This window comes from Salarias fasciatus, chromosome 1, assembly GCF_902148845.1.
Source record: "Salarias fasciatus chromosome 1, fSalaFa1.1, whole genome shotgun sequence".
Taxonomy (NCBI): Eukaryota; Metazoa; Chordata; class Actinopteri; order Blenniiformes; family Blenniidae; genus Salarias; species Salarias fasciatus.
In genome coordinates, this window is record NC_043745.1 from 10,217,580 (window position 1) to 10,244,375 (window position 26,796).

A 26,796-nucleotide genomic window follows, 5' to 3' on the forward strand; every position below is an offset into this window, starting at 1 on the left:
TCCAGACTCCTCCAGGACTGGGCCCTGGCAGGAGGGAATTATAGGGGCTGTATTAATTCATTTAAAATAAAGAATTCAATAAAATATATTAAATACAGCAATCGATGTGAATTTCTGCCATGCCTTTTAAAGAACTTTTAATTAGAAATATATCTTTTTTTAAACTCTGGTTCATTATTTTTTGGAGAGATGTGAGAACTAAGTTGCATTTTTTATTTTTTTATTTTTCCGGGGATATGAAGTGTTTGCGGTATCTTGGCAATATATGATAAAGCCTTTATGTTTGAAAACATCGTTATCAGAGTCATGAAATCCATCCTTTGAAAATGTGTTCACTTCAATCATTAAATAAAATCAGTTTAAAACACGATCTGACTCCAGAATAATTTTCAATGTTGGGTTGAACAGCAACATTAATGATACTTGAATTTGAAACACATAAAGTTGGTACAAACTATGCTACCGCACGCAGCTCTGCTCTGTCATCTCCTCACTGGATTTATCAAAGAGAATTGGGACATCGACTTTATTCTCAACATTTCGACTTTATTCTCGACCTCCTATTTCAACTTTATTCTCGACATTATATTACGACTTTATTCTCGAAATTTCGACTTTATTCTCGATCTCGACATCCTATTTCCACTTTATTCTCGACATTATATTACGACTTTATTCTCGACATTTCGACTTTTTTCTGGAAGTTCATGATGACTTTTTTTTTTACCCCTTCTAAAAAAAAAATTCTCATGGGTGGCCCTAATGCTCTTCCGTATGATATAAAGCTGAATCCCTTTTGAAATAAGAAATGTGATATGTACCTAAACGTCCACCAGATGGCAGCATAAACCCATCAGCTTGCAGAAAAACTGAAGTGACTGCAATTCACCAGATGAAGACTCCATCCATCCTTCATCCATCATCCATCCATCTGCAGTTTAATTAAGATAGGGTCATCATGGGGAGATGGAGGGGAGCCAGCTGTTATGCCTCTGGGTAACGCAGTCTACCGGCCCGGGTCCTCTCGGCCCTGGGTTCTTTCGGGAAAATCGATCAACAGAACTCCTTTGATGGGTTCAGACAAGTTTCATGTGCTACTGGGAAATTATTTGAATTTCATTATTCACAAAATCCATTCAAACTATGATTTTTTTTTAATGTCAGTGTTTTTCAATTTGATGGGAGACAAGTGAAGGTTGTAGTGATTATTGTGACACTGCAGTGAATCCCAGTGGTGGTATTACGTTTTGTGTGTGTGTGTGTGTGTGTGTGTGTGTGTGTGTGTGTGTGTGTGTGTGTGTGTGTGTGTGTGTGTGTGTGTGTGTGTGTGTGTGTGTGTGTTCACTGTTGCAGCGTCTTGTAAGTTGCAGACGGTCCTTGAACCCCGCAGGACTACCAGCTGCTCAATGTTGTTTCTGCTGCAGATAGACAGATACTTTTAACAAAAATGAGCTTGCCGCCATATAGTCCACCTCACAACAATGGGATGGAGGCATCCTTGTGTGTTGCTGACGTTTTGTTAAAGAGTTATTGAGACCGAAAGTCCGTATCTGTCAATATGTTGCCAACTTTACTGGACTAATCAGAAATACATTTATCTGGAATCTTCAAGTGTCTTAAGAATTATAAAGAGCCTCAGCATGACCCCTTCTTCAGGGGCGGAGCAGGGGTCACAGCCCAGAGGGGACGAAGCAATTCTCCATGGGCCCTTGTGGCCGAAACATCCCCATTAAAACATAATTGCTTTAAAAAAATGCAGCAGATAGTGTAATGTACAGTGTATAATGTAAAATGCACAACACTGTCTGGTTCAGCCACACCTCTTTCTTTTAGCTTTTAACATTTTCAATAATTTATTAACATTTGTATGAAAAATACAGTATTTTAGCTCACCAGCTTCCTCGACATATTGATGTCAGATCACTTGTGAATCCCATTACTGAAGTTTCTCTTTCAGACACACCTCTTTTTTTCTAATAATTTTTATTAATATTTTTATGAAAAATAGAGATTTTTTTTCAATATAGCTCCTGAGTTTTTGACCTATTGACTCCAAATAACTTGTGAATCACATTAATACACTGTCTGGTTCATACACACCTCTTTGTTTTAGCTTTTAGCATTTTCAATAATTTGTGTTATTTATTTTCATTAAAAAAAAAAAAAATATATATATATATATATATATTTTTTTTTTTTCTCAATAGCTCCCAGATTATTTGACCTATTGACTCAAAATCACATGTGAATCCCATTACTACACTGCTGGTTCAGACACACATCTTTGTTTCCTCTGTTAATGTTCCTAATAATTTTTATGAAAAATACAGTATTATAGGTCCGTGCACGGACCATTACAGCCCAATAGCCCCCAGGTTATTTGACCTATTGACTCCAAATCCCTTGTGAATCACAATACTACAGTGTCTGCTTCACCTCTTTGTTTACTCTGTTAATGTTCCTAAAAAAATATATTGATTTTAATGAAAAAACACAGTGTTTTAGCTCAATTACTGTCAGATTCCTTGTCTTTTTGACTCAAAATCACCATTATTAAAGCTTTCCTTATTTTACTTCGTTTTTCAGTTGTGTTTTTTTAGCAACAGTATTACTCCTCTCTCTTATGAAGCACTGAAAATCACAGTCACGTCACAGCGACACAGCGGTGCGCACAAATTCCAAACATTACGGTAAAAGCGAAACCGGTAAAAGCGAAACCGAAAGTACCATCAAAACTCTCCTTATTTATAATTAAGGACATGCTTTCGCTCATCCACCACCCCCTAGTGTTCAAAAAAAAAAAAAAAAGATAAACGCCTCCTCCAGCAACAGTTCCTACATTAGTTCCTTCTCCACGTATGCACGAAGCAGCGCTTCAGAAGAGAGGGGAGTGTGTGTTTGTGTTCGTGTGTGTAGATTTGACAGCTGCGAAAGAAATGGCTCACGTTCTCACAGTTTATTTATTGCTGTTTTATCTGAACACTGTGACTGAGGCGAATTCATCACTTCAACCGAGAATGACTTTCACAGAGAAAGGTAGGAAATCCTTTTTTTTTTTTTTTTTTTTGAGGGATAATACATAACCTCAAAAAAAGGAACAAAAATTATATTTACTCTGCAGCGGTGCAGAAGGTGAGCTACAGTATTTGGTCTCAGTTCATTTAATTAAGAAATCCATGAGCTTGAGAAAATGTCACTGATTGCATTTGATCTTCTATGTGAGTCTTCCAGTGCGGTCGGGGGCTCTCAGCTGATGAGACTGAATGTAGCTGTATTGTATATTCCATATAGCTTTGAGGATTAAAACGTTTCAATATGTTATATTATTGGCGCACACACACATGCAAAAACACATGGTTGGTAGGAATGATTTCTTGGCAACAGGCATTTTTCTTTGGTGTCAGTGTGAATTTATGTTTAATTTGATAGAGGAAGATCTGACATTGTAGCAGGAAAATCTAAAATACACTATGCTTGTCACTCAAGGTCATGAAAACTTAACAAAACTGACTTGGTTAACAAAATCAAATGAAAACAATAAAACACCGTAACTTGAACGTTGTCATCCGCGATGAGAAATCCGTGATTTTGGAGTTTCCTCAACTCCAAATGTGGATGAGGAGTGGGCGGGTCTGGTTTACGAGGCAAGGACAATGCACCCCATCTATGAATGTATTATTATTGCTTTAGCTGCTGTAGATTTTCATCCAGAGAGAGGTCAACAGTGAAGTTATTCTCAAATGCTGATGTTTTTCATGCACTGCAGAAATTTATTTATTTATTTTTTTCTGAGATTGTCTTGAGATTTACCTGATATAACAATTCTACCTGTCCAGAGTGTATTCCTCTTTTCATTTGATACACACCACCTCCTCCTGATGCCAGTAACTTTTACTGAAGCTGAATATGTAAAGTGGTATTTCTAATTATACAGATGAAATGACAGTCAAATACAACTTCCCTTTTCTGATCTCTTTAAAAATACCACCACTGCTGTTTCTCTTGACCTTGATCTTAATGCGGCTGCAGGTGGCATTTATTCCTACTAACTCTTGTAACAACTGTTTCTTGTAGTGACAATAAACACCTGTTTATTTACAGTTTGTAATATGGAGTCATTATATACCTTTGAATGGAGTTACTGATAACAACATTGTATAGTTTCTCTGTGAAGATATGCAGGTCTATTGATGAAACGCAGTTCATGACACAGGACAGGTACATCATGGAACTGGAGGTGTGTGTGTGTGGTCAGGCTTGAGAGCAGAGGGGGGAAACCCACCAAGCTGCATCACTTGTCAAAACTGCCACAACTTGTTGCTTGCAAGCAAAGTGACTTTCACCCTGCTAACATCATTAGACTTCAGCTTTTTATTTCACAAAGAAGTCAGTATCTGTACTTTACTATTTTTGCACTTTTCCCACTTCAGTGTCACTGCTATCTGGTGACAAAGAACCCATTTTGAGCACACAGCCAACAAATGTCCTCTAACTTGTTTTAAAGTTGACAGCTGCGAAAGAAATGGCTCACGTTCTCACAGTTTTTCTTTTGCTGTCTTATCTGAACATTGTGACTGAGGCGAATTCAACACTTCAACCGAGAATGACTTTCACAGAGAAAGGTAGGAAGGATTTATTTTTCAGGAGTAAAATCTGTTTCACTGCCTCCACTTAAAATATGGAAGTCCTAAAAGGACACGGTAAATACTTTTTTTAATTTCCTCCGTTTTGCCGTGATAACGAGTTAATTTCAGCGTTTTTCTCGAGATCTCGAGTTATTTTTCTCGTTATCTCGAGAAAACGACATTCTTATGGCGAACCAGAAATCACAACATTTCATCAGAAAGCGACGTGCTTCGCTGCACAGACAGGTGAGTTCAGCCTGTTCACGAGTTTCTTTGTGCTGTTAGCCATTTCTGAATAACTTCTATGATGCACGAAAGTAAAAATACTATCCGTCCAGATTCTGCACAGTGGAACTGCGATATTTAGCCTCCTAATGCAGGGACCCGTGTGTTTTCTTGTGTCTGACCCAGACTGCTGTCTGTGTTTTGGAGCAAGATTTAGATTTATTTGGAAGTCTCAAACACCCAAATAAAATAGAATACATTCACTAATGTTTTGTCTGAATTCATATAGTGAAACAAAAAAGGCAAACTCTTTGCTTATGTGTTTTTCTTCACAAAATTAAGTTAAAATGAATCAATTATGACACAGTAAATGGGAAATAGGGACTTGAAATGAACTACAGTGAAATATAAAGTCTTCCTTAATTGAAAAACATGTATTACTGAATGCAAGGTTTGGTACAGCTTTAACAGGCGTTATCCTATAGATAACAAGTAATGCAGCCAAGACAAGGCCCATAATCCGGGAGTAACACCTCAGGAGCTTCAAGAGTAGGTTTAGCCTCGATACCTGCAGCTGAGGCACCTGCAGTAGATGGGGCTCAGCATGTTTTTAGTAAGGAAAAACAAGCAACTGTAAAGATGCAACGACAGAGATGGCATGACAATTCATTTATTTGCTTTAATTTGACATTTAAAAGCCCATTTTAACATGTGCTGTTTTATCACTTTGTTCATAAAGTCATAACTCATTTGAGGAAAAACCTCACAGTTTCCAGAGATTCTCCATGTATGGCGATCAGCAACTGTGTTCTGTAATTCATCTCCATCACACTTATGATAAATTCAGGCCTGAAAATGTGTTTTATCCTCCACTTTCAAGATAATTTCTTCTTTCTCAGTCAACCTCACTGAAGCTCTGTGCCACCCCCCACCCCGCATCATTGTTCTGATGAAAAAGGGGAACACACAGTCTTCTTGGCAATGCTTCACAGAGCAGTATTGTATTTTTCACTGCATATTATAAAATCAAAGATTTTATGGTCTTTATTTGTGTTTCTGTATATGATTTCTCATAGTTTAGTTTAGTTTAGTTTAGTTTATTTAGCACATACAATAAAATATATCACATAAACAAGTGCAGAAAAAAAAAACAGTGCAGGGAGGAGCGAGCAAGCCAAAAGGCTTATGAAGAGCCCCCACCTAATAAAATTATACAGATATCGTTAAAATAAATAAAACAAACAAAATACATGAAAAAATAAAATACAAAACAACACACAGTCTTCTTGGCAATGCTTCACAGAGCAGCATGAGGAAATGTGTGTGTTGATAATTCTGGTGGAGCTATTTTTCAGTAATGGTAAAAAAAAAGTGTTGGACCGATCAAAGTGACTCACTACTAAAGTCCAAGCAAAGTTTAAGTCAGTTTCTTCTAAAAGGTTGGACAGTGTCTTCATAATTGAATTAACTGAACTGTTGTCAAGATGTTCTTGTTTAAATCATTTGTTTTTTTTGTTTTGTTTGTTTTGTTTTTTTTACTGTATAGTGAAGAATAAGTTTTCATGGTCTTTTTTTGTGTTTCTGTATATGATTTCTCATAGACACCACATTTAAAAGCTCACCTTCACCTGTACAGCAGGGCCCTGTACGGGTTCTGCTCAGAAACCAGCCGGATATGGTCACAACTGTGGGACAAACGCATCTAAATTTCTACAACTTTCAAAACCTCAACAAGGTACAAATATCAGCAGTGCAGCCATGCACTGACTTACTGAATAACCATGGAATGTGTTGAGTTAAGCTAATATTACATCGCTGCCTGGTTTGTTCTCAGGGTCCTACAGGAGGGCGGGTGCAGTGGAACGAATGCAGCGGCGCTGTGAGTAAAGTGACTGGAAGCAGAGGACTGGAAGCATGTTGTGATGTTTAAGAAATCTCACATGAAAATCATCCTTTCATTGTTTAGGATTGTGACTATAGCATGGCAGTGGTGCAGCAGAGGCCAAACTCCACAGCGCTGTTTGTCTGTGGAACCAACAACAAAGAAGCACAGTGCTGTGACGTGGTAGGACTCTTTTACTGAGAACTGCTCTTTTCTGAGGAAAGGTAGTGGAGTTGTTTAGTGGCTAGTTGCTTGTACTTCTGCCTTTAATAAGCCTCACAAACAAACACCTCAAACACTTTCTGTTTATTTTCATTTTCTTTCCTCGAAGTAACATGTCATAGAGAATATTGAAGATATTTATTTAAATGTGTGCAGGATATTTCGGATCCATCGCCCTCCTGCAGCCCCCATGAAAAGATGAAAAACATTAAAGAAAGCATAAAAGGATTCATCGATAAGGAAAGTGAGCACTCCATCCTCGTGGGTGAGTTTTTCTGCACACAACATTCTGGAAACATGAAATCCAATCAGGGCTGAGGTTGACACACTCAATAAGTCAACGGTTGTGGGGATGGTTTTATGTGGAGTTTGCATGTTTTGCCTGTGCATGCATGCTTTTTTTTTTCTCTTTTAAGAAGAATTGTTCATAGATGTGAGTTATTGTCATTGTTGCTCTCACTGTGTCTACCCTGTTGGGATTAACTTAGTCAATTTAGCTATCAGTAATAATTAGGGTTGTAACAAAACACTCAGCTCACGAGACGAGATGAGACATGATATTGGATTCACGATCACAAGACAAGATTTCCACTTTCCTTTTAAGAAAACTGAAATGACAAAATATGACTGGAACATTTTATTTAACAGTCACAAAACAATATAGGTGCATTTTGAAATGTTTTCTAATTTGCATCCATGCATGGACTATCATGAGCATGAATTTTTTAAATGAAATATTTCTTGTTTTAAAGTGCCAACACTATATGCAAAACCTTAACCAAAGTCCTACTCTGTCAGTACAGCGTGCACAGTGCTCGTGAGTTGTGTTAGCCACGGTGTTCAGTCTTATTTTCTAAGTTCCTGTGTCTTTCCTGTCACTCGGTTGCTGTTCATTATTCCCACTAATTTAAGGAATTTACGGCTTGGTATGGCGTACCTCGGCTCCAATGTCTGCAGCATGCAGATAACCCCCTTGTTCTCCACCACACTGTACGGCCTTAGGTCTTTGGCAATGAAACAGGCGATAGACTGAGTTATTTTTTTAGCCCGCTCAGAGCCCGCACACTCAGTATGCGTTGGTCTGCAGCTGGTGGCCGACTCTGCTGCTCCGTGTCTCTCATCTCCGGGTGGTGCCTCGTAATATGAGCATGTGCGTTTGTTGTGTGGCCGAAGTAATTGAGCTTCACTTTGCAATGCTTGCACACGGTGTGTGTCATGTCCAGCTCAGTTTTTCCTGGGAGTCGGTAAAAGCTGAAATGTTGCCAAATTTTAGCTTTTAAAGGAGCACAGTGCAGTTTGCTCGTTTTATGCGAAACACCGACCCCTGCAGGCCTTAGGTGTAACTGTAGCTTCATGAAAAGCTCGTGTCTGTGGCTTGTGCCCATGTACGTGCACAGAAGAGGGGAACTCCTTCCTCGCTCTTTTAGCAGCGCTCGAGTAAAATGTAAGTTTCTTTTGCCTTGTGGGGTCTGTGCTGGAGTTGTGGCAGTGCGAGAAGCCGGTCTTTTCTTACTTTCTGGAAGCTCCATCCTCAGTACTGCTCAGTTGTTGCTGCTAAGCCTGGCGGAGTAATGGCGGACAAATCGAAACTTAGGCCCTGTCCCAATACTCGCACTCCCACCCTTGTGCCCCTCAATTGCGCGTTCCCGCTGAGGGGTGTGAGTGCGTAGGGTGTCCCAATCCTCCAGAGTGCTCTTTGGCCCCGCCCCCTTTGCGCCCTTGATCCACACTCCAGCGAAGCCCGCATCGGAGCGGACTCAGCCGAAGGAGATTACCCACAGTTCCTCACGGCCGACAAGACAGAAAAACATGGCGGTGGTCAGCGACGCTCCGGCGCCAAAAAAATGTATTTTCAAGTGTAAGTATTACGATATTTGATTTTTTTTTTATGATGTACCTGTGGGTTAGCACTGTTACTTAGAAAGATACATCGAATGTGAATTATTATTTCACTGATAAATGCACCATTTTGTATTTACGGATACTGAATTAACCATAACGTGGAGTGGAATGACTGAAATAAAAGTGTAAAAGCAAAAGTGAAATTTGCACACGTTTAGTATATTTATATTTATACTTGCCATTTATTTATTTTGTGTATGGAGGTAAGCCCCCTTGAGATTCACCATCTCGTTTTCAAGGGGATGCTTCACATCAGCTAAAATGAAACAAAAGACAATAGATTAAAATTACCGGTTGACGAAAGTCCGGCGCAGCGGCGAGTGCCTGGCGAATGAACCACATTCGTTTCTGGCTCTTCTTTCTCCGTAAAATCATCAACTGGTAATAATGATAATAATAATAATAATAATAATATTAATGCATTGGTTTTATGTAGCGCTGGTGCAGTTTTGCAATCATTTTCAAAAGCAAAATTCCGAAGACAACGCCAACTCCCGCCATGATTAGTGTCGCAGATCTGATGCAGTGACGCAAAGCGATGACGTAACCATCACCGTCCCAATTCTTCAATTTTTGCACCCTTGTAACCTACGCACTCGAACCCTTACGCGCACTTCAACTAAGTGCACACTCCACTGAGGACCGTAGGGCATAGTGTGGGTATTGGGACAGGGCCTTAGGATTACCAGGCCAGCGGGAGCGCGCATTACGTCAGGCTCAGAGCGATTCGTACCCGAATCACTCATACTGCTGTGCCTTCAGTGCGCTGCACAGGAAAATAGGAGCGACTGCGATCTTGCAAAAATAGCTGTTGCTGCCCATCAGGCAAAGGTGAAAACGTGTGTGGGTGTGAATAATTGAAAATTTAATATTTAAAACTGCGCTGTACCCCTTTAAGGAAGACGGTGCTGGCTAAACATCATTTTCCTCCATCTTTGTTTGGGTGTTTTCTGCGCATGCCTATGTTCCACATCCCGCTGCGCGTTGACGTCACTTCCGCATAGTTACAAAAGGGAGGCCGACCAGAAAGCCAGGAAAGTTTATTTTATAAATATATATATATATATATATATGTATATATATATATATATATATATATATATATATATATATATATATATATATATATATATATATATATATATGTGTGTATATATATATATATATATATATATATATATATATATATATATATATATATATATATATATATACATATATATACATATGTATGTATATATATACACGTATACATGTATGGGTGACGTGGCCAAGCCATCGCAAGCGTCTCTGGGTCAGGATGGCAAACATACTGGGAACTTCTGCTCTGGCCAGGACGTCAATATTGGAGACACGGTCTTGCCAGCTGATGCCCAGTAGTCTGCGAAGGCAGCGCTGGTGGAAAGCATTCAGCCAACGTTCCTGACAGGAGTAGAGGGTCCATGTTTCGCTGCCGTATAAGAGAGTGCTCAGTACGCAGGCCTGGTAGACTCTTATCTTGGTGTTGGTGGTTAGCATGGAGTTGTCCCAGACACGCTTCGCCAGGCGGGCCAACACTGTCGATGCCTTGCCAATGCGCGTGTCCAGTTCAGCATCATGGGAAAGGTTACTGGAGATGATCGAACCGAGGTAGGTGAACTTGTCCACTACCTCAAGGGTGTGGTCGCCGATGTTAATGCTGGGAGCACTACTGACATCCTGACCCATGACCTTGGTCTTTTTGAGGCTGATGGTGAGGCCAAACTCAGAGCAGGCATCAGCAAAGCAATTTATGAGACGCTGGAGCGCTTCCTCAGTGTGGGCGGCAAGACCAGCATCATCAGCAAAGAGCAGCTCCCTGATGAGAACGCTCCGTACCTTAGTCTTTGCTTTGAGGCGTGCCAGGTTAAAGAGGCCTCCGTCGCTCCTGGTGTGGAGAAAGACACCGTCTTCAGAGTCCTTGAATGCGTAGCGCAGGAGCATGGAGAAAAAGATGCCAAAAAGGGTTGGAGCAAGGACACAGCCCTGCTTCACACCATTCTTGATTGGAAAAGGGTCTGAGGATGATCCCCCAAACTGGACAACGCCGTTCATGTCCTGATGGAATGACTTGATCATGCGCAAGAGCTTGGGGGGGCATCCGGTTCGCTGGAGGAGAGCAAACAGTCCATCCCTGCTGACCAAGTCAAAAGCCTTGGTCAGGTCGATAAAGGCCAGATATAGGGGTTGTCTCTGCTCCCGGCACTTCTCTTGCAACTGTCTCACAGAGAACACCATATCTGTAGTTGACCTGGCTGCTCTGAATCCACACTGCGCCTCTGGATATACGCGTTCGGCCAGTAGTTGTAATCTGTTGAGGACAACGCGGGCAAAGACTTTGCCAACTGTGCTTAGGAGTGAGATGCCACGGTAGTTGTTACAATCGCTCCTCTCCCCCTTGTTTTTATAGAGGGTGATAATTTTGGCATCACGCATGTCCTGGGGTACAGCCCCTTCCTCCCAGCATTGCAGCAGGAGCTCATGAAGGTGTTTCAGGAGCGAGCTCTCCTTAGCGGTTTTGATGATTTCAGGGGGGATGTTGTCACTGCCCGGAGCCTTGCCGTTTGAGATGGAATCTATTGCCTTGCTGAGTTCCTTGGTGGTGGGTGGAGCATCAAGCTCAGCCAGGATGGACAGTGAAGGGGTGTTCTCAAGGGCCGTGTTTGAGACGGTAGTTTCTCTTGAGTAGAGGTCTTGGTAGTACTCAGCCCATCTCTTCATTTGTTTGCCACGATCCTTAATGACATCGCCAGTAGCTGATTTGAGTGGGGCGGTCTTCATGGCAGTGGGACCGAAAGCCTTCTTCATGCCTTCGTACATTTTGCGCACATTCCCAAGTTCTGCAGAGAGTTGTATGTCCCGGCAGAGGTTAAGCCAGTAGTTGTTGGCACAACGCCTTGCAATCTTTTGGGCATTGTTCCTTGCAGCGCGCAGTGCAGCGAGCGTTCGCACAGATGGCTCCTTCTTGTGGGCGATTAGGGCTTCACGCTTAGCGGCGATGACAGGTTCCATGTCAGCGGCTCCTGTTTCAAACCAATCCGCACTCCTCCCCATTTTCTTCCCAAAGGTGTCTATGCCAATCTCAAACACGGCCTCGCGGATGTGGTTCCACCTTGCAGTAGCACAGTCAGTGGGGCAGTCCATCAGGGCTTCATTTATGGCTTCAGCATAGCGTTCCCGCAGTTCAGGTACTGCAATCATAGCTGTGTTGATGCGGGGCCGGGGTTTCTGCTTGGAGCGGTTGGCACGTCTGGGGCAGAGACGTACCTTGGTGGCAACCAGGGAATGGTCTGTGTCACAGTCAGCGCTGTGGAAACTGCGCGTGACCAGCACTTGGTTCAGCATGGATCTCCTGGTGATGGCGAAGTCCTGCTGATGCCAGTGGCGAGACCTTGGATGTCTCCAGGACACCCGGTGGCAGAGCTTGGTGGAGAAGAATGTGTTGGTCAGACAGAGGTCATGGAAAGAGCAGAACTCAAGGAGGCGTTGGCCATTTTCGTTGAGCTGGCCGATGCCGAAGCGGCCAATGCAGCGGGGCCAAGAGTCATGATCTGCTCCTACCCGTGCGTTAAAGTCACCGAGCAGAAACAGGTGCTCCTTGGCAGGGATCTGCTGGATCCTGGCCTCAAGCGCCTCATAGAACACATTCTTTACCTCAGGTGAAGAGCAGAGCGTCGGAGCATAGACGCTGAAGATGTTAGCTGGTCCAGAGGAGGTTGTGAGGCGGAGAGAGAGGACTCGTGGAGTGCCTGAGGATGGCGGTTCAACGAAGGACAGAAGGGAGTTTCGCACAGCAAATCCAACACCGTGCAGGCGATGCTGGTCAGACTCCTGTCCCTGCCAGAAAAACGTATAGTCCTTCTCCTTCAGGCTCCCGCTGCCCGGGAGTCGCGTCTCTTGCAGTGCTGCAATGTCTATGTTGAGCCTCCTCAGCTCACGGTTGATGATGGCCGTTTTCCTGGCCTCGTCGATTTGCTGGAGGTCATCAGACAGGCCAGGACACATTGTTCTGACGTTCCAGGTTGCCAGTCTCAGCGCTGGCGGCTTTAGTTTTTTTGTGTTGCCTGGTGCAGTGGTTACAGTCCGTGCTTCAGCTTTTGGCCTACACTTCACGCACCCATTGAAGTAGGCGGACTGTGGCGGGCCAGCACCTTACTGGCTGGGGGCTGCCCAGCTAAAGGCGGGCGGTAGCTGGCCAGTGGGACACGATGATCCCTCCCACCGTCGGGAGACAGCCCTAGGCGCCCGAGCTTACGCCAATCAGCCCTGGGCCGAATGAACAACGGCCGCATCCCAAAAGACCTACTGTACGGGGAACTGGCTACTGGAAACAGGTCAAAGGGACGACCAGCTCTCAGGTTCAAGGATGTCTGCAAGCGTGACCTTAAAGCTGGAGGCTTCAACCCTTCTGACCTGGAGTCAGCCACGTCCGAACGCTCTGATTGGTGGACCACCAGCAAGGATGTCATCAGAAAAGCAGAGGAGAGAAGAGACACCCGCTGGGGAGAGAAGAGACACCGCAGACAGCGGAAACCATTGACACCTCAACCACACCGCGAAGAGTTCATCTGCAGTGGCTGCGGCAGGATCTGCGGATCCCGTATTGGCCTCTACAGCCACGCCCGGCGCTGCAGCTCCCTGACTGTAAATCCACGGCACAAACCCCCCCCATGATCTCTCGAGATCGATGGAGCCAACCAATACATGTATATATATATATATGCATATATGTATGTATATATATATATATATATACAAATTGTATATATATATGCAAATTGTCCACGCTTCCTTCACGTGTCTCCTGAGTGTCCAGCTGTCACTGCTGCCTTCATGTGAACGACCGAGTTTCAGTTTTCCGCAGCAGCTCCAGTCACCTGAACGCAGCAGCTAACTAGTGGAGGAGAAGTGTGTAGAACCCAGAGCGGAGCCGGTGTTTTGGAATAACTGGTTTCCCCATTAATTGGCGACTGGGGTTCTTTCACGTCCCTTGTTGCTGATAGATGTTAACAACCAAACAAAAAGCCGTGTCCGACCTTTTATGGGTCTAATTTCAACATCTGCTGCCAGCAGCAGCAGCAGGAAGTGCTAAAGGAAGTCAGTCACCAGTTAACAAGGACACCAGTTAATTTGAAACACCATATTGACCGCTTTATCACAGGTTTTTCCAATGGAACACAAACACACACACACACACACACCCATGCCCGGGTGCACACAGGACTGTGGGACAAACATCAGAAGAATCCTGCCCACTGCTGCTGTGCAGGAGACGGTGATGAGGAGGCTGTGATGTTTCTGCAGGATGTTCTGTGTTGCATATTTGTACCAGCGTGACGCGTCGTGCGAATGAATTCACACACCAGCAATAAAACTTGGGTGTCTAGCGCGGCATGGTGTTATTTGTCGCGCGAATGCAGTCGCGTTAAACGCGTCCGGTGGGAACACACCTTATCTTCATTGCTGATATTTTCAGTCACCGTCATTCTGACTGTGCTTGATTGGCCGCCGCGTCTGCCACTGCAGCCGGCCACAGAGGTGTTGTTACCCTCACATCCCACTGCCTGCCGCCAAGGTTGCTGCCCGTTGCCGAGGCCGCCTGCCGCAGCATTCCTTCTCCTTCTACTCAGTATCTGGCAGACTAAATGTATCCGATGCACATTACTGCCCCCCACATGTCACAAATAGAGGTTCTGATATCTCACAGTCTGATAGGCTTCTGTATATGACTTCTTTTCACTTCACGAGGAATATTGTCATGATTTAATCTTGCGAAATCTCATCACACCATGTGATGATTGTCAAAGATGATTCTTAAAAAAATCTGGGACCTGATGTACATCAGAAAACCTCGAGAGACAACCTCTATAAATACAGGATTGATGGTTGGCTCTAAATCTCCAGCCAGACTCTTCTCCTCGGTTGTTCCCAAATGGTGGAACAAACTACCTAACTCTGTGCGTTCTGCCGAGACCCTTTCTACTTTCAAGAGACAATTGAAGACTCAATTGTTCAGAGAACACCTTGGCACTTAATCTGACTCCACTCCACCTTAGGGGTACAGTAGGTTACGGTTACTGAATTTCCACCTTCCTACTATAACTTATAAATTCTATCTTTTGCAGAATCTGAACAAAGTGCCGATCTCTATATCACATATTCTGGATCTCAAGACCGCGTTGGCATTTACAAGTTTGGAAGCAGAACAGTAATGCCAGTCAACCACGATAAAGGTGCGAGAGTCTTGAGTAGTTTGGTTTGTTTGAGCAACTATTAGTTCAATAACAATTCGCTCCTCTTGCTTTGCTGTCCTCAGAGCAGCACTATGCAGGTTTGGTGCTGAGCAGACGGATCGACAGTCCTTTACAGGACAGAGTGTACGCCTTCTATAAGCAGAGGAACAGAGACACTCGAGTGAACAGTGAGATGTGGACCTCCTTCGTCACCCAGGTTTGCATGGTAAGGCCTGACAAGTATTGTAAAATGAAAAGAGCTTCATACATTAACCTATCCCAGGGATTGTCATCGTGTGCAATCTGAGACCACAATGTGGTTTCAGATTGCAAACTCTCAAACGCTCACACTGCATATGAATCAAGTGAACCTGAAAACTTCTGACCATTTTACCGTCAATAAGAAAGAAGGCTGCAGTCTTCTCATACTAGATTTAAGTATTTCTTCCTAGTATGCCAGCAACTGCTGTTACACTTAGATTTTCAGCAAAAAGTGTTTTCTTCTACAGCTCTTTTACAAATTCTACATGTCTAATAAATTCAGTCATGAAAATGTGACTTGTAAAAAATAGTTTCACGCTCAGCTGTTTTTTTTTTTGTCTTGATTTCTTCTCTCAATGAAAGAGAAACTGACAAGAATTCAGGAATCTCCCTGATCCTCAGATTTGTCTCTCCTGCTGCTGCTGCTGATGCACCTACCTTACGCTGCTGCTATATTAACTGAAAATCCAATCTCGATCACTATGTGTGTGTAACACTTGGTTACTTATTGTTGACTCAGTCAGATGTTGGTGGTCCCAAGAACCTCCTGCAGTTTCGATGGACGTCCCAGTTGAATGCCAGAATGCTCTGTGGAGACTCTGAAAGGAGACAGCTTTTTTCTGAGCTTGTAGACACGGCTACTGTTCATGCAGACCACTGGGAAAACACCAAGATCTATGGACTCTTCAGGAACGAATGGTAGGACTCAGCATCACAAAACTGCAATTCCTTAATTTTATATGTTTGAACATAAAAGTATTCAGTAGATCAGTATTTTTACGCCATAAATGGCATGATTCATTTAGAGATAGCTCACCCTCTGACCCATTTCTCTAATGTTTGCTGAGTCATCGTCAGAAGTTTTATATTCTTCATAATTTAATTTAATTTCATTTTTAGTTTTTTTAAACATGTAAAAAAAAAAAAAAAAAAAATTAAAAAAGAAACACAACATCCAAATACGTAACATAAAAGGGATAACATAATCTGAGGGGGTACCCAAAAGAAACCGGAATAAGGTCATAAAATACTATTAATAATGAGTTTTGACTTCTGGCCGTCAGATGTGCTGCAGGTAAGCCTCGTGCACATCTGTGAAAAAGCTGAGCTCCGAGAGTGACACTGACGCCTGTCAGGCGCTATTTATAGTAACAGAGTGCCGCTGCGGTCTGCGATTTTTTTCCAAAATGGCGACATTGACTGGGAAGCCAGAGCAGCGCACAAACATTAAATTCTGCTTTTTGCTGGGAAAAACAGCAGCATTGCACCATGGAGATTATTTTGAAGGCGACGGTGATGTTTTATTTTGAAATGTCAGAAATAAAAAGTTACAATCAAATTCTAGGAACTTTTGGGTACGCCCTCGTATTTGCCAGTATTGTTTATATGCACGAGAAAGGAGTAGGAACAAGTGAATACATATTTAATCCTACCCCTTTGCTTCTTCGTTGTTATCTTAATTCAGAAGTACAATATATCTTTATAATAGCATCAGTTTCAATGAATGTACTCGATTATCAGAAGTTTACACACATCCATCAGTCACTGCAGCACCATAAACTAACAGACCTCCTTTCATCACCAAAACATTGAACCTTGCCAGAATCAACTTATTATATCTTTTTTTGAATTGACATACATTTGACAATCATCTTATCTCCATGCTTACATTATTCTGCAATTTTACACCTCAAATTGTGACACAAAAACCTTTTAATTTGGTGCAGACTATATGAGTTTTAAACTCTAACTCTCTTGCATAAGTATTTTCCCATAATTCCACACAGTAGGTTAAATAGCACTGGAAATCATCTTTGGCTAAAATCTCTTATTAGATAACAAATTTACTTTCAAGTCTCCCCCATTGTCTTTCTTCAGTTCACAAAAATTTTCAGTATCAGAAAAAAAGCTGATAAAGCAAAATGAACTTTTTTTAATTCTTTCAGAACTAAAGATCGCATGATTTGAAATGTCAAAGTTAGATATTTGAGTCGTTCGTACACTGTTGTGTTTGACTAAATTTCACACAAGTTTTCATTAGATCTGCTTATACGATTAGAATGATTTTGCATCTTTTTATGCTGACTTCTCTTCCTCTTTCTCTCTGATCTTTGCTCAGCCGTTTCCATCCGCACTATTTTCTAAAACAACAACAAAGTTTAAAGCTTGTTTTATGCTGTCAGCTGTGTAAATCTGCTGACTTTTGTGTTTCTCTGCAGGGGGATGAGTGCTGTGTGTGTCTACACCATCCGAGATATTGACATTGTCCTCATGAGCTCTTTTTTCAATGGTCAAACTTCTGAGACGACGAAAAACAGACAGAGAAATGTAAGAGCATCACCACTGCTTTTAAACATGTTTCTAAACATTTTCATGCAGAGACAGGCGCCTCTGCTAACTCCTGGAGCTTGTGCTTGGAATTTGAATTTAAATCAGGCAATATACAGGTCAGATGTGCTAGAGATGTGAGGTTCATGAACTTATGAGCTTTTTCTACTCATTTTTTTCAGTGTGTTGAAGACAGCAGCAAGATCTCGTTGGACATCCTCAGGATGATTGACAAGAATTCTGAGCTGGAGGATTGGATCCATCCTGTGGGCAACTCGAACCCTCTTCTCTTCAGTCACCACAACTACACTCACATCTCCGTCGATAGTTTCCAGCAGAAGGACAACAGTCAACATCCGGTCATCTTCCTCTCTCTGAGTGAGTGATACCAGCAGACTGCAGTTAGGTAGTGATTCAAAGGTCACCAAATGAAGGTTGATTGTCAAACAGTGCCCTCTCTGTTTAGAATTGAAAAATCACTCACCTCTGGATTCTTCAAAACTACATGACTCATTCAGAAGGCACCTGAGTGGTTGCAGAGAGCAGGGATGAGCCCCTTTAGGCGTAGGCGTAAAGTGCCTCCTCTCGACGGTTGATTATCAAACCATGCCCTACCTGTCTCAAGTTGATAAATTTTGCCTGTGTAAGGTGATCAGGTGGAGCAGGTGATCATCAATTCTCTGTTCATGTGACTTATCAAAAAGAAAATCAAAGAAGCTGACATTCCCACCATTTTGTAAAACGTAGAATCACCGTATGGAATGAAGAGGCAATTTGTACAGTACAAATGGTATTTGTCCACGTGTGAGTCAATCAAGGTGTGTTTGGGACACATTAATGAAACACGCATGAGTGCGATGCTTAAAGCTCGTGTCCGGAGTTTTGAAAGAGAGAGGTTTTTTTTTTTAATCCAACGTCTGGAGGTTCCGCCCTCCCTCTGCTTTCATGAGTGACCAAGCCACGCCTCGGAGTCCTACAGCATCCTACATGTTTAGCTGTTTACGGTGGATGTTCAGCAGACAGTGGATATATCCGAGGTGAGCGGGCCGACTGCTGCAGAGCTAACTCTCCTCTGCCTGGGCGAGCGGCCGTGCTCTCTGGCTGCTCCACACTTTGATTGACAACACGAGAATGCGGAAGCTCGAAGTCTATTGGCTGACGCTGACCGGCGCTTTTTCGCTTTTTTAACATGGGGGTCTATGAGACGAAGTCGGGGCTCATAAATAAATTTTTATATTGCTTTATGCTAATATTATATTGTAGTATCGAACCAGACTGACACATTTAAGCTCTGTTGAAAAATTATACATACATTGGAAATGAACGGAAACTCCGGACACGAGCTTTAAAAGAGTGGTTAGTTTGAGTGTTTGAATCATCTTTCCTCATTTTTTATGTTGAAAATAGACAACGGAAGGATTCATAAAGTATTGCAACATCAAATTGAACCCTTTATCATCGCTGAGTACCGACCCTTCAGCCACACAACTTACATCACGAGCATCAACCTACACTCTTCCTCTGTGAGTAACTGCACCCCCACACACGGTTCCCCCCCCCCCCCCCCCCCCCCCACAGTCATTGTGGGTGGAAGAGTTTCAGCAGAGCAGTGGCTTCCGTTGTAGGATGTAGAAACTCTTTGATGAAGTCAGATAGGAATAGTGTGCATCTTCATGGTCTTTGGACAAAGTTCACACTTGTTTATTTTGTGTTGTTGTAGAAAAAGCTGTACGTCAACTCCAGAGATCAACTGGTCCAGGTTGATGTTGCCAACTGTACCCAGTACGGAAGCACCTGCCAGGATTGTATCTTATCCAGAGATCCCTACTGCGGCTGGAAGGACGGCCTCTGTACATCTGACACGCAGTAAGTCCTCGGTGTCACAGCACACCTTTCACTTAATTTTCAAACAAAGTCTGCATTTCACAAAATGTCCTAAGGATAGGGCCCACAGATCATGGATCTGCATAAAACCACAAGACCATAAGACCAACCATAAGACCTAAAACCACATTTCAGTGTAGTCCACTGAGCAACTGGACCATTTGAGGACTCATAAAACATCAGACTCAAAACTGATTGACTCAAATGCACAATTATGTACAACCCATAGTAGTTTATCTAAAAGTATCTGCTTTGCTTAAAGTAAAAATAAATAAATAAATAAATAAACAAAACAGCAAATAAAAGTAGCTCACAAGGAGGATAAAAAATGCAAAAAACAAAAAATAGTCACAGGGTCAAAATCAAGATGACCTTGAAAAACAGAAACCTGATACGTGACAACAGTCTTGGACAGAACAGGACGAACTGGCAACAAGACAATGAGAGACGAGGCCTTTTTATACAGGAGGTAGGAGGACAGCTGAAGCCAGTCAGGGCAAAGATGCCAATCGCAGTGGGAAATTCACATAAAGGGAGGGAGTCAGGTCTGAAACGAGAGGGGAAAGTTAAGCACAAAGAAGTGCATGAGACATGAGACTCAACATTCGGGATGGGATGGGATCTCGTGTCACGAGATCTCGCGATATCGAAATGCCTCAAGATTTCTCATCCATGCGTTGAACGATATTGAGTACGTTTACATGCAGGCAATAACCCCTTATTAACTGGAATATTGACGGAATAATACATTACATGGCGCACAGCCATGTAAACACATGCAAAAACCCGAATGTGCTCATATTCATTTTTTAAAACCCGGTCGAAAGGGACATGAAATACTGTTCTGCGCATGTTCTATCTGCAAGGAATCTGGTCTGTTGAGTACATAGACTACTTGTGATACAGTTTAATTGCTACGACGTAAATAAAATGTGCGGAAACCATCGTTCAGTTCTTGTCTTTTATTGAAAAAATGATGCATCGCATCATTGAACATACCAGGTCAACAATTACCACGTCCTGCCGGCTCACACTCTTTTTCTAACGACATGCAGAGAGAGCCTGCAGCACCCTTCTTCTTCTGTGGTGTCTGTGTAAAATAAATCCCCAAAATCATACAAATATCAAAGAAAAAAAGGCTTGGGTATATGAAAAACCTTATCCATCCATCCATCCATCCATCCATCCATCTTCCACCGCTTATCCGGGGCCGGGTCGCGGGGGCAGCAGTCTCAGCAGGGATGCCCAGACTTCCCTGTCCCAAGACGCTTCCTCTAGCTCTTCCGGGAGGATCCCAAGGCGTTCCCAGGCCAGCCAAGAGATATAGTCTCTCAAGCATATCCTGGGTCTTCCCCGGGCCTCCTCCCGGTGGGACATGCCCGGAACACCTCCCCAGAGAGGCGTCCAGGAGTCATCCTAAAGAGGTGCCCGAGCCACCTCAGCTGGCTCCTCTCGATGTGGAGGAGCCAGTTGTCCTCTCCCCCTCTTGACCTGCCACCTCAAAATGGTGGAGTTTGAGTGCCTGCATGATCCCAGGAGCTATGTTGTCCGGGGATGTATGCCCCTGGTAGGGTATTCCATGGCAATCAGGTCCTGGGTGACGGTCCAGACTAAGGGCAGGTCAACAGCCCCTATGAGGAATTTAAATCTCGGACCATGACGTCTTCTTTAAGGCCTTCGTCATGTTACGTTGACAAACCGTCGCGAGACAGGTTAGTTTTACCCTACTGATGATGTGTTGTTGCAATAGTAATCGTTTATGACTCACGTTATTTATAACGACATTGGAATTGTGCCTCATGTTGACAAGACCTGGGTGATTTAAATTTATTATAAGCAATCAAAAAGTCTCCACAGTAACCAATAATTTTGCCCTGGGGTTACAAAAAATATATCTTTTCTCTTCTAATTATGTGGCACGCCTCACATTTTGAGGAGTGTTGTTTGTAACATCAGTCATTCTTTGGTTGCACCTCGTGTTGTGTCATTAGACTTGGTCAAGTGCAATGTGGCCACGCTTCCCTCTCCACACTTCCAATATGGAGTAATGTTTTGATAATTACACCCAATAAGTCATGCTGGAGACATTTTCACTGCCAGTTTTAATCACAAGCACTTCCTCCACTCAGTTGGCTTCTAACTGGGGATGGGATGAGATCTCGTGTCACGAGATCTCGAGAGATCGAAATGCCGCGAGATCTCGCGAGATCGAGTATGTTTATATAAAGGCAAAAACTCTTTATTAACTGGAATATTGACGGAATAATACATTACATGGCGCACAGCCATATAAACACGTGCAAAACCCTGAATATGCTCATATTCATATTTAAAACCCGGTCGAAAAGGACATGAAATACTGTTCTGCGCATGTTCTATCCGCAAGGAATCTTGGTCTTTTGAGTACACAAACTACTTGTGACACAGTTTAATTGATACGACGTAAAGAAAATGTGCGGAAACGATCGTTCAGTTCATCTCTTTCATTGAAAAAACGGTGCATCGCGTCAATGAACATTTTACCACGTCTTGCCGGCTCACACTCTTTTTCGAGCAACATGCAGAGAGAGCCTGCAGCGCCTGCGGCGCCCTTCTTCCTCTGTGGTGTCTGTGTAAGTAAAATAAGGTTGAACATGCAAACAGCACACCTAGTGGCATGAAGTGCAAATGCAGTCATGGCGTCGTTTGTGCGCCGTGCAGCGACGCTGCATGTGAGTACCGCGCCGCTCTCGTGGAATTTGTGTCTCGTCCCACCCCTACTTCTAACCTTTTTTATTTGAACAATTTCCAAGAACAGGTTTTATCATGTCTTTGAACAAGACACCTAAATTTTGAATTTTACATTGAATTCCATCTACAGAATTTTTACAGGTCGGACCATGTCATTGATGTAGTTTGCATCAGTCGGACTGAGAACAAAAGGCATGATTTTTATTCATGTTGAACAAAAAACATGTTAAAAAAAAGAAAAAAAGAAAACAGACTTGAAGTAACATGATTATACCTGTATAGCTTCTAAACTGTTTCGGGTACCTTAAATCACAATAAAATAAATTGATTAAGTAATTTGAATAATCTGAATGTGACATGTAACAATGCATTATGAAGAGTGATTTGCCTTTATGGTTCACTTTATTGTGGAATATTGAATTCAGTGCACAGCTTGTCACTCTGTCATGTATTGGCTTCCTTTAAATTGAAAAACAAGTTTCCCTTGCATGTAGTGGTGTGAAGGTGACGTTCACGCCCTTTAAGTCACATGAAGAGGAAGAAGTACACCAGACTGTTTTCTGATCAGTTTGTCTTTAAAAAGTGAAAAGGTTTCCCAGCAGCAGAAGCAGCAGAAGTGAGAGTTATTGGTTTTGTGTGTGTGTGTGTGTGTGTGTGTGTGTGTGTGTGTGTGTGTGTGTGTGTGTGTGTGAGTGAAAGAGAACAGGAACAACTGTTTGCTCACGACATTACATTTTACATTACAGTATTGCTACAAATTTTCTCAAAATATGAAAAGGCTGTATTGTCCTGCCGCACATAGTTCAAAGGAAACATGTCAGTTTAATTTGGAGGATGAAAGTCGCACCAGATGAGCTGAGGTGTGTTTGGTTGTAAAAATGTGAGAAGGCAGAAGAAGAAACAATGAACAGGTCAGTGATTCATGGTTTGTCGCTCATACATGAATGAGCAGTTCTGACAGAGAGTGAATGAATGTCTCCAAGTGTGATGATTCAACCACATGAGAAGACACAGGGACACACACAGGAAGTCATTTCTCAGATCATACTACAGCAAATCAAACAAGTGACTGTCCAAATTCAAAAGCCTCAGCAATCATAATCAAATGTGGACATACAGATTTGAAAAGAGGTTTTCATCAAGGTTCTCTGGAGCAAAAGAACTTTGATACGGTGGCTGTATGATCCATCCACATGTAGCAGAACGGTCACAATCAATAGCGGAGTAGGCAGGGGCGGGGCGGAGGGGGCGGCTGCCCCGGGCCCACTGCTGCGTGGGGGCCCATCCTGAAGGGGGCGAAAAAAAGTGTGCTGAAGAAAATGGTAAGAAAGGAAAGTTAGACTCTATAACTGTCGCGTTTATGAGGATAAAGTTGTTTTAAAAATAAAAAATGAAAAAATGCTTGCTCATGTTGTCTGTTGTTTAGTTTTCCCGGAGGTGTCGCCTGTAATCCTCTCGGTTTCGCTTTTACTGTAATGCGTGGAATATGTGCGCACCGCTAAATAACGTGTCCCTTCGCCAGTTTACTGCGGTCAAGCCAGCCGGCGCGCTCGGACAAACACAGTCAAGTGAGCCGACACGTTTTTTTTTCTTGCAGTGCGCACATATTCTCCACATTACGGTAAAAGTGAAACTGAGAGGATTGCAAAACAAACATTGATCACAACCTTATTCATAATTAATAGAAGATGCATGAATAATGTTGACAAAAAAACTACACTGAACGAAGTAAATTAAGGAAAGCTTGTCCTAATGCTGCTTTTCAGTCAACAGGTCATATATATATATATATATATATATATATATATATATATATATATATATATATATATATATATGTATATATATATATATTATTTAAAGCAAAAACAAAGAGATGTGTCTGAACCAGACAGTGTAGTACATTATGTGCATTGTATAATTTACATGACATTATCTGCTGCAGTTTTTTTACAGCAATTATGTTTTAATGGGGATATTCAGGCCACAAGGGCCCATGGAGAATTGCTTCGCCCCCCCTGGGCTGGGACCTCTGCTCCGCCCCTGGTCACAATTCCTACAAATTGGGGCATTACAGGAGACACAATAACAATGACATAGGAATATTGTCAGCCTCACAGAAGCACAACATGCAAGCAGAAGAAGAGGAAAAAAATTGCTGTTATATTTAAGATAAATAGGTCAAAATTCTTACCAGTTGTCTTAAAAAACATTCACAGTTCTGCTTCATTTTATTAACAACATGCAACAATTGTGTTTTTATCAGAAATGTGATATTTTTCAGTGTTATGAACTTGTAATAGTTTTGTTTCAAAGAAACACCTGGAAGTGTCCTTAAATGGTCACTTTCCTCATAAAGAGTTAAAACTCTCAGACGAAGTCTTGGAGCACAACATTTGTTCTGACCTGCAAAGTGTTTCAGTTCTGATGTTACAAATCAGTCAAGGGTGTGCTTCAGGTCTGGACACGTCCTCTTTTCACATCCTGTTCAAGGTTTCTGGATTCATGGTTGTTTTTTTTGGTTTTATTTGAGAGAGACAGATTAACATGAACACTTTATATCATTTGTTGTTCAAGGGAATATTAATTTATTAATGTCACTGGCACTTTGTACAGATGTGCTATTTTGTTGCAAGGTGTCATTCAAAGTCTAAACCAAGTCTCTTCATATGTTATGTTACTGTTCATTACCTGACATGGACATTTTGGACCTTCTTCTTTGAAAACCAGAAAGACCCGATGAAGCAACATCTAAATTCCTGTAATAATGGAAGTTACTTGAAGTTTATTTCTGACATTTTGTCTCCATATACGAGACGCAGAGGGACTTCAAGAGAATTACCAGAAAAGATAGGTCTTTTCTGGTAGGTCTGCAGCATAACAAATAATGATCATATACATATGTTTTGCATTGCTTATGATGTCAGTTTGAGACTAATATAACTACAGACTGAAGAAATGAGATGACCACGTTAAACTTAGAGTGAAATGTCATCTTTGAAGAGTTGATACAGACAAAAATGCTTCTTCACACATTCACAGTTCTGGGAAGCTGAATAAAGAGAGGAGCTGGGGCTTTGCAGGGAAATATTAGTGTGTTTAGATGTATGGCTCTCGTTTTTAAGACAGCGTCTTAAACTGTTGGGATAGCTGTCCAGTTTGGACATCATTAAGTCTTTCATTCTCTTTCTTTTCCAGTAATGCTCTCCAGGATGTGGCCAGAGGAAACCCTGCTCTCTGTCCATCAGCAACGTCAAAGTCTCAAGGTATGGAGACCTACTACCAGGCACATTTTCAACTTTACGTACTGTAAATGGAAAACTTCAATACTGGCTGCATTCTTTTTGAACTATCCAAGATTGTAAATATAGATCTTCAGAAAGAACAACAAAGAAATCCAGTCTGAATACTTCTCACCATTACTTGTCTTTCAAACAGTCCTTTCCACTTGAGACAGCTACTCTATCTCTGAAAATCTTGCTGTTTCCACTCTTTAACTGGACTAGCTTAACCAGATATTGTTTACCCCAATTCTTGGTAGGAGGTGGGCCGCTTGTATTTTTCGTCAGTTTGGTTTAGTGAGGTTGAAGCTGATCACAGACTCAGTTGCACAAGCCATGGCCATAGTACAATAATGATATCCCTAAAATAGCCTCATGAACATTGGCAGGCATGGACACCTGGAAGACATGTGGCATTATATTTCAGAATCAGACTTCAGATGAATGAAAATCACATTGTAGCAGTCGACAAAACTTCAGTGTTTTTTTTTCTTATTTGGTTGACGCTTCAAAATTGATGCACACGTGCAACATCCGTATTTACGTCCACAGACAAGGTGCTGTGCGTAACTTCACCTCTTCTTTCAGTGGGAAAATTAACTTCACATGTTTCTACACTGTGAGCAAAGTTCCTACACACGTTGAAAACATGCACATCTAACCACTGGTTTTAAATGAGATCTGACATCACGATGAGCGGTTTCCCAGCTCTATAGGGCGTATACATATTTGCTCTCATAAATTGCATCATTTAAAGTTATTGCTTGCACTCCAAGTTCATCCACTCTATTCCTCCTCGATGCCAAAAACTTTTGTTCTGAATTAAATAAATAATGCTGGTTTGCACCATTCTCACACGTTTTACTTTTTGACTTTTCTTTTTAAGTTATAGTGGATTTTTGTCACACTTATTTTAGATCAGGTTCAAACTTCTGTCATTTTATCAGATTAAATACAAAACTATAAATGTAAAAAGGTGAGATTATTTTTCTTTTAATGACAAGATGCCTGCCCTTCCCCACTTGTGCACTTTGTCTTTTTTCATGTGTACCACTGTATATATCCAGGAATTAAACTCACTAAATTGAATTTTTCTCTCTTTCACCTTATGTGTGACTGTTGAGCTGCAGAAAACCCTCCTAAACCCGATGTATGTAGTCATAGTGACAGTTCCTTTTGAATGCAACATACCACAACTACACATG

General features: G+C 42.0%; 1 protein-coding gene across 1 annotated transcript in view; it reads left to right on the forward strand.

Annotated features, from left to right (window-relative positions):
* Positions 1–2,904: 2,904 nt before the first annotated feature.
* The window catches only part of LOC115389097 (semaphorin-7A-like), a 25,452-nt gene continuing 1,560 nt past the window's right edge, over positions 2,905–26,796 (forward strand). The window contains exons 1-13 of the mRNA XM_030092497.1: positions 2,905–3,036; positions 6,452–6,585; positions 6,685–6,729; positions 6,817–6,915; positions 7,111–7,219; positions 15,000–15,107; positions 15,191–15,333; positions 15,889–16,067; positions 17,588–17,696; positions 17,879–18,074; positions 19,104–19,219; positions 19,417–19,562; positions 25,509–25,576. Of these exons, the coding sequence (XP_029948357.1) occupies positions 2,937–3,036; positions 6,452–6,585; positions 6,685–6,729; positions 6,817–6,915; positions 7,111–7,219; positions 15,000–15,107; positions 15,191–15,333; positions 15,889–16,067; positions 17,588–17,696; positions 17,879–18,074; positions 19,104–19,219; positions 19,417–19,562; positions 25,509–25,576 (1,552 nt within the window). The 5' untranslated portion in view covers positions 2,905–2,936. The remainder of the gene's footprint in view (positions 3,037–6,451; positions 6,586–6,684; positions 6,730–6,816; positions 6,916–7,110; positions 7,220–14,999; positions 15,108–15,190; positions 15,334–15,888; positions 16,068–17,587; positions 17,697–17,878; positions 18,075–19,103; positions 19,220–19,416; positions 19,563–25,508; positions 25,577–26,796) is intronic.